The 8,623-nt window shown below is 47.9% G+C and overlaps 1 protein-coding gene across 1 annotated transcript in view; it reads right to left on the bottom strand.

Moving 5' to 3' along the window:
- Window positions 1-349: 349 nt before the first annotated feature.
- ANKRD54 (ankyrin repeat domain 54) overlaps window positions 350-8,623 on the bottom strand; it is a 13,020-nt gene continuing 4,746 nt past the window's right edge. Inside the window, exons 3-8 of the mRNA XM_012638124.1 lie at window positions 5,578-5,676; window positions 3,268-3,339; window positions 2,695-2,742; window positions 2,493-2,617; window positions 1,861-1,968; window positions 350-1,485 (exon numbers count right to left, since the gene is read on the bottom strand). Of these exons, the coding sequence (XP_012493578.1) occupies window positions 1,411-1,485; window positions 1,861-1,968; window positions 2,493-2,617; window positions 2,695-2,742; window positions 3,268-3,339; window positions 5,578-5,676 (527 nt within the window). The 3' untranslated portion in view covers window positions 350-1,410. The remainder of the gene's footprint in view (window positions 1,486-1,860; window positions 1,969-2,492; window positions 2,618-2,694; window positions 2,743-3,267; window positions 3,340-5,577; window positions 5,677-8,623) is intronic.

Raw genomic sequence — 8,623 nt, 5'->3', positions numbered from 1 at the left:
GACAAGCTCTCCTCCTCTGAAAAGTAGCCAGGGATTCCAATTTGGTGAGAGGGAAAGTGGGACAGAGCCAGATTGGACGTGGACTGATCACCTGGAAAAAACCTGTAGTCAGAGGCCGGCAGTGCCTTCCCTTGGGTGGCCCCTCGTGGCAGGCCCTACTATGAGGGGGTGCCTCCTTTTGCGTGTCCCTGCCCACAACAGAGATGTCTGCTCCTGCGGGCTGGGGTGGGGCACTATGGATAGGCTGGAAAACCTTCCTTTCGGTGAGTTTTGAACCTTCACTATCACGTTAGTTTCCCATTTTTGCTGCAACAAATACTGCAAACTTCGTGGCTTAAAACAACACAAATTTATTCCCTTGTAGTTTTGGAGGCCTGAATTCTAAAATCAGTCTCATTGAGCTAAAGTGAAGGTGTCAGCAGAGCTGGTTCCTTCTGGAAGTTCTGAGGGGAAAATCCGCTTCCTTGCTTCTGGAGGCAGCCTGTATTCCTTGGCTTGTGACCCCTCCTGGACTTATTCCAACTGCTTGCTTCCATCACTGTCTCTCCCACTTCCTCTCTCAGCTCCTGCTGCGCTCTTGTAAGAATCCCTGGGATACCTCGGGCCCACCCGGGTAATCCAGGATCCGCTCCCTGGCCAAAGATCCTTAGTGTAATCCCATCTGCAAAGCCCCTTTTGCCATATAAGGTAATGTTCACAGGTTCCTGGGGTTGGGCCGTGGACATCTGGGGGCACTAACAGCCTACTACACTAGGCTGCACACCTATTACACCCTCCTGGGGTTTCAATGATTGGGAGAAAAAGGGTTGGGGTTTTTTGCTTTGGGGTACTTGCATTTTTAAGGTCTGGGCTTTACCAACCCTCTCCTTACAACCAGAGAAACCCGCTGCAGTGTCTCCTTGAAAGTCTGGTGACAAGTCTAAATCTAAGTGCTGGTGAGAGGTACAGGGCCAGCCATGAGGCCCCCATGGCAGTCCCCTTGGCCAGAGGTTGCCTGCCTAAGCCCACATCTGCTGACTGCAACAAGCCCATGACCAGGAAGGAATACAGAGAAGGGTCTGGGTCCCAGGGAGGGTGTCATGGAGGCCATAGGGCAGGTGAGGCCTGCTAGGACAGTGCAGGTCAGCCGGAGCTGAAGTGTGGCTGCAGAAGCTGGCCTAGTGCTGCAGGAACTGGAGGAAGAAGCTGGGGGCTATGGTCCCAGCCCAGAGATGATGGAGATTGTGGTTGGCAGTGGCTCTGAGGTTGTGGGGAGAACATCTTTGTCCCACACCATCTGAGAATGAGGGTAAGGTCCTCACCAGACAAGTATAGCTCCAAAGTCCCAGACATTGGGTTTTCTCCTTGTAATGAGACAGCAGTGGGGGCAGGGTGGCGGTGGCAGAGCAGGAAGGCAGGGAGCCTCTCTTGCTACCTCTTCTCCATGCTCTGCATCTGCAAACTGAGGGAGGTGAAGCTGGCCAGGAGGTCGGTCACTTCATCCACCTGTAGGATGAAACCGAGGCTCTGTTACAGGGTGCCAGGGCCCCGAGATCTCCTCCCCAATACTACAGGCATAAAACACAGGCATTGTCTCTTCTCCCAGGGCAGGTGGTGGCTTCTCTCTGACGATGGAACAGCTGACCAAGGGTTAATCCTTGACACCAGGTAGTCTTGGGCTGCCCCAGAGGGCAGGGCCATGAGCACATGCTAGCCATTGGCAGCTTCAAAGGAAGTAGACAGAGGTATCGAGGGCCACAATGGGCTGCAACCCACAGTCCCAACCTCCTTCTAATACAAATGTCTGGCTTCATCGAGCAGAGATGGATTGGCCCTGAGGCTCCTGCCAGGCCCTGGGTCTCACCTCTGACTGCAGCTCACCTGCTCTTTGGTGCTTGTCATCTGGAGGCGGGTGCAGAGGTCATCCAGCCGTTCCTTCTGTTCGTGCCGCCCGAGGCGCTCCAGGTACTCCCTCAGCATATGGATGATCTGGAACAACAGGATCAGCTGAGCTGTGTGGGTTTCAGCTAGGAAGCACAGAGAGGCCTGATGCTGCTGCCAAGAGGCACATTGGGCCAGGCGTGGTGGCTCATGCCAGTAATCCAAGCACTTTGGGAGGCCAAAGCGGGAGGATCACTTGAGGTTAGGGGTTCAAGACCAGCCTGGACAACATAGTGAGACCCCGTCTCTACAAAAAATTTTTAAAAATTAGCTGGACATGGTTTGTGCATGTGTAGTCCCAGCTACTCAGGAGGCTGAGGTGGGAGGATCACTTGAGCCCAGGAGTTTGAGGCTACGGCTGTGATCACGACACTGCACTCCAGCTTCGGTGACAGAGTGAGATATGGTCTCTTTAAAAAAAAAGGGGTGGGGCACAGTGGAGTAGGTGCCAACTGGGGTCGGTGTGAAATAACCCAAGAGTCCTGGGGCTAAAGGCAGGTATGTCTGTGGTCAGGGCTGCTCTGTCCAGTGCTTGCTTAGTGCCATGAGCTTAGCCTAAAAGGGCTACTCACCTGCTTCACCTCTAGTTGCACAGCCTCCAGGCACTGGGAGTGGCCCTCCTGCAGTATGTTCAGTTTGGACTTGGCCAGGTGCAGAGGCGTGCGGCCAGCTCGGTCCAGGGCATCTACACGGGCTCCTGTGGGTACAGGCAGAGGTGAGCATGCTGGGGATGAGGGTGAGAGAGAGGAGGGAGGTGGGGAAGGGACCACATACCTCCTCGTAGCAGTGTGGTGATGACAGGGACGTGGTTAGTGCAGGCCGCTGAGGAAGAAGAACAGAGACTTAAGAATCCAGGGCCATTAGGCCTGGCTCTGTGTGGCCACTGGGGGAGCAGGGCTGTGTGTTCAAGTGTGCCTGTGCCAAGTTATGCCTCCTGAAAAGGTATCACCAAGGCAGTACCTGGACAGGAGTCAGCAATCAAGCCCAACACCCTCCCTGTACAGTTGGGTAAACTGAGGCCTAGAGATGGGACCTGTCTCACTACAAGCCATGGTGTGAGTCAGTGGCAGAGTTGGAACCTGTCAAAGGTCTCATTATCATACCTCCCCTAGCAGCGGTGCCGCTGAGCCAGTCTAGCTTGCTAAACAGTCTGCCAAGGGCACAGACAACTGCTGAGTGACTGTAAAGTCCATGGGACACAGATGGGTGGAGAGTGTAGCCCTGGGGGTTCAAGATCTCCTCAAACACTGGGACATACTGCTGGGAGCCTACAGGACCCCAGGCTCTCCATCTAAGGGCCTGGCTATGCTGCAGAAAAGTTGCCTTGGTGATTTTTGAGGCACTTACCCAGGTGCAGTGGTGTATTTCCCAGACCATCTCGCTGGTTGGGATCAGCCCCGTGGTCCAGAAGCAGCTGCACTGGAAATAAAAAAACCGGAGAAAAATTGTCAGAGGCTCCCATCGACTCGACCACGTACCCATAACCAAGCTAGAGAAGCCCACTCGAAGTGTAGAACACAGAATGCAAACATGGTCCCCTATGTTGTTCCATTCACTGAATTCGCCCACTCACTCACTCAAATTCATGTGCAGGACTCTGAGGGCCAGGAGCTGAGGAATCCAGGAGGACATCTTGGCCTATGCGGGTGTTGTGGGACTGGGATTTTAAGAGTTAAGGAAAGTTCTTCCAGCAGCAGTAGCTGCTAGTGAAGGCTCTCCAGGCATTTTCTGCTCTTCCCACAGACAAGTGCTATAGCAGGAATTAGGCCAATAGATGATGCTGAGCTCCATGACAGAGACTGTCTCCCTCCTTAAGGACAGTCTCTAGGCCACCTCAGGGGTGGGCTGTGGTATCACCAGGGTTTACCAATTACCCAGATGGATGTGCAGGCAGGTAACCTGGGTCCAGCACATAATTCAGGGACGTCAGACTGAGTCTCACACCATATACAAAAACTAATTTGAGAGGGATCATGGACCTAAATGGGAAAACTAAAACAGTTAGGCTTCTAGAAAAAAATGAACCTAGGATAGGCAAAGATTTCTTAAATAAGTCATAAAAATACAACCATAAAAAATATTGATGAATTGGATTTATTAAAATTAAGAGCTTGTGTTTGTCAGCCGGGCATGGTGGCTGACACTTGTAATCCTAGCACTCTGGGAGGCTGAGGCGGGAGGATCCTTGAGACCAGGAATTCAAGATCAGCCTGAGCAACATAAGGAGACCCTGTCTCTGCAAAAAAATGGAAAAGTTGGCTAGGCGTGGTGGCATGCACCTGTAGTCCCAGCTACTCAGGAGGCTGAGGTAGGAGTATCACTTGAGCCCAGATGTTTGAGGTTGCAGTGAGCTATGATAATGCCACTGCACTCCAGTCTGGGCTACAGAGCAAGACACTGTCTCAAAAAAAAAAAAAAAAAAACAAACCCAAATGGCCAATAAACACATGAAGAGGTGCTCAACATCACTGGCCATCAGAGAAATGCAAATTAAACCACAATGAGATATCACTATATCTGAATTGCTAAAATTAAAAAGAAACAATGCCAAGCATTGGAAAGGATGTGGCAAAATGTAGAACTCTCTTACATTGCTGGCAGGAGTAGGAGTGAATATCAGTATATCCATTTTGGGAAATGGTTTGGTAGTACCTATTACAGCTAAATATATGCCTATCCTAGTGACCCAACAATCCACTGCTAGGTTTACACTCCACGTAGATGAGTGCTTATAGCCACTAAAGCACACATATGAGGATATTCACAGCAGTTTTACTAATAATAGCTAAAACCTGGAAACAACACAAATGTCCATCAACAGTAGAATGGGTAAACTGGGGTATATCACAATGAAATACTAACTGGCAGAAGAAAGAACAAACTACAATCTTCCCTCCTCCACCCATCTGCGGTTTCCACATCCACAGATTCAGTCAGCCCTAGACTCAGAACCCAAAGATATGGAGGGCTTACTTTAGGGGACCTGAGTATTCATGAGTTAGCTATTCAAGTGGGGTCCTGGAACCAATCCCCCTGGGATACCAAGGGATGACTGCATGATACACACAACATTCACGGATGAATCTCGTGGATATAATTTTGAGTGAAAGAGTATGCACAAATTTATGCTTCCATTTATGTGAAATTCAAAAACAGGCAAAACTAGTCCATCGTGAACAAGGTCCAGATGGGAGTAAGGACTGGGAAGGGATGAGGGTTATGGGGTGCTGAAAATATCCTATATCTTGATCTGGTAGTCATTATACCAGTGTATATACATACATAGTTCACTATTTGCAAGCTATACCACAATTTTAAAAAAAGACTCCTAGAAAAAACCAGCACTGCTGATGTGGCCAGCACTGAGTAAATGTTCCCTGAATGTCTCCAAGGCCTGGGCCCTCTCTCTCCTCCAGCAGTCTCCTAATTGGACACCTCCCTTCACCCTTAGAGTCAATCATATTCTTTCCCCAGGTGTATCCCTTCCCTGGGCTGGCAGTGCCAGCTCCACAGGCTAAGGGAGAGAGAAAAGCAGGGCACTGTGGTGCCACGTCTTCCTTATATCCAGTACAACTGGGCATCCCAAGGCTATGCAGACAGCAGCTGTGGAGAGATGCTACTTGCCTGGCCCTGCTCCCTCCTCTGCCCAGAACTCACCAATCAGGTCATTGCCATTGCAAGAGGCAAAATGTAGAGCTGTGCGGCCCTTGTCGTCAGCTGCACAGGGATCCGCGCCATCTTCCAGCAGCTGCTGCACTGACACCACCAAGACAGAGGGAGGGAGGAGGAGAAAGCAGCAATGTTAGCTAAGTTACAGTCTCTGAGGGGTAGATAGGGATGCTCAGGGGTCCTTCCAGACAAGATATCAATAATGCATGGGAAAGCAACCCCTCATGGATACTTATCACATGGGGACTGCCACAAGAAGGGACTTGTTCTCCTGAGTGCACCAGCGAGGGCAATGGATTCTGGGAGCTCAGACTACATGTCTAGGAATAGAATGTTGTTGGAGGCTCTTGGCTCTTAGGGTCAGGATTTATAAAGTCACAGAAATCCCCAGCACAGACTGTGGCCCCATCCCTCTACCTCATCTTGGTTATACATCCATTCCAGCTGGACACAGCTGCCCAAGCTATTGGCCAGCACTAACTTTGCTCCCAAAAGCAGCCTTTTAGAGAGGACAGAGCACAGGTGCTGGAGCCACACAGACTTAGTCCCAGGCTAAGCTAAGTAAAAAAGAAAGGAGGCCAGTGCTGTTCCCTGCCCACCATGGGTAGACTCACATTTACAACCTGGCCCCTTGTGCCCAAGTTGCTAGGGAGTGCCTCAGAGTCACAGATGCGGGCTCAATGGACAACCTACATCCAACTCAACCACAGAGAGCAAACCTGTACCCCAAGACCCAGGTGCTACAATAGGTTTGCAAGACCCTGGCACTACAACCCTGACCCAACAGCCAGTCCAAGCACCTGCATCTGGAACCCAGCACCATTGCAGCTGCTTGTAGGCTATGTCAGCCCTGACACCAAGTGGGATCTCTTTGGCTAAGTCTCTCCATTGTGGGGAAAATGAGAATAGGAGAACCCCCAAAGCCCTTGACACCAAGGACATTGACAATCTATGCTGCCACAAACTTCTATAGCCTATGCCACTGAGGTGCTCACAGTTATCGCTGATGTTAAATGCAGCTGAAGAAGCTGCATAAAGATTATTCCACTGCGCCTATCCAGAAAGAGAGTCACCACACCCTTGCTAACCAGCACACTAAAACCCAACTGCAAGTGAAAGTGTTTTCCTATGAAAGGCACTCTAGAAAGTTTGGAAGAGGAAATCATCCCACCAGATACACAGACATCATTGCAGGGACAAAAGTAACATGAAAAATCAAAGAAATATGACACCTCCAAAGGAATATCATAACTCTCTAGTAACAGACCCTATTGAAAAGGAAATCAACAAATTGCCAGAAAAGAAATTCAAAATAATGATCTTAAGGAAACTCAGAAAGACACAAGAAAATATAGATAGAAAATTCAACAAATCAGGAAAATAATTCATGAAATGAACAAGAAATTCAACAAAGAGATAGAAATCATAAAAAAGAAGCAAATAAATCCTGCAGTTGAAGGATTTGATGAATAACATAACAAATACAACAGAGCTTTAACAGCAGACTTGATCATACAGAAGAATGCATGTCTGAACTTGAAGATAGGTCACTTGAAATTACAGTCAGAGGATAAAAAATAAAAAATAAAAAAGGAGTACATTGCCAACAGGATGGGGCAGTGGAAAGAGCTGGGTTGGAAGTATAAAGGCCTGGATTTGGGACCCAGTTTATCAGCAAATGGAACTAATCTCTGCCCTGCTAATTTTCAGAGCTGCTGTGATGAAAATAATGGATATGAAATTCCTGCTTTGAAAAGTAGGGAGGCACTATAAATGTGAGGCATTATGTACTAATGTACATGGTCCAGCTGAAATAGAGAAAATTGCTGCCAAATGCCATTTTAGAGCAAACAACGTTTTAGTCTCTTCTCCCCAGAAAATCTATCCAGGACTTGAGTCCTTCCAGATGAAGTCCAGATAGCTTCGCCTCCAGGAATCCTTCCCATCTCCTCCAGCTGAGTCAGCCCTTCCCTCTCTCACACCTCCTTAGTGCCCTGTTTAGCCTGCTACTCTAATGTTAATATTAACATCCTCTGCTATTTTAGAGTAATAACTGTCACTGTACACTAAACACCAGCCAGGCATCAGGTACCTGAATGCCAAGCCTCTACATGACTCAGCAAGGTATTACATCCATTTTACAGACCAGGAGACTCAGACCAAGAGAGATTATAAAGGACCCAAGCTACATTCACCCAGATAACAGGAAGCAAAGCTGGGATATAAACCCAGTGTTCTCTGACTCCAGAACTCACACCTCTCCAACTAAACCCATAACTTCAGTTTTTTTGGGTTTTTTGTTTTTTTTTGTTTTGGAAATGGTATCACTTTATAGTCTTCCTAACTATATTGTAGGTTTTTCATTTTGTTTATCTTTATAACATTGGTAATCGAGCACAGTGTCCTGAAAGTAATAATCTGCTTAATGAATATTCCTGACTGATTGAATAAACAAATAAAGTGGCAAGAAAAAGTTGATGAGAATGAAGGAGAAATAAGAGCTTCAGGTCATCTCAGTGTTCATGAAGATATTCACCAAAAGAGAGACAGTATGAAAGAGATAAAATAAAGCTAAAATAGCCAGTTCTATTTTTATATTAATAATTTATGCAGTTATAGTCCTTTTAGAAAGCACTTTAGCAACCTCTATCAGGAGCCATCAAAATATACATACCCTTTGATGTAATAATCCCATAATCTTAAATAATCCTGTAATCTTAAAAATGAAAGACGAACGTGCAATATAGGACTAAATAACTCTTGCTTTGTCACTCTGAAGAGATAGCACGCATCTCTTAAAAACTGTGGTGCCATGGCACACGCCTGTAGTCCCAGCTACTGGGGAGGCTGAGGCAGGAAAATCACTTGAGCCCAGGAGCTCAAGGCTGTAATGTACTATAATTGCACCTGTGATTAGTCACTGGACTCCAACCTGGACAACACAGTGAGATCTCGTCTTTAAAAAAATAAATGAGGGCCAGGCGTGGTGGCTCATGCCTGTAATCCTAGCACTCTGGGAGGCTGAGGCGGGAGG

The sequence above is a fragment of the Propithecus coquereli genome, unplaced genomic scaffold (genome assembly GCF_000956105.1).
Source record: "Propithecus coquereli isolate 6110/MARCELLA unplaced genomic scaffold, Pcoq_1.0 Scaffold126, whole genome shotgun sequence".
Classification (NCBI taxonomy): Eukaryota; Metazoa; Chordata; class Mammalia; order Primates; family Indriidae; genus Propithecus; species Propithecus coquereli.
The sequence above is the reverse complement of the archived record's forward strand: the minus strand, read 5'-3'. Positions and strand labels throughout refer to the sequence as shown.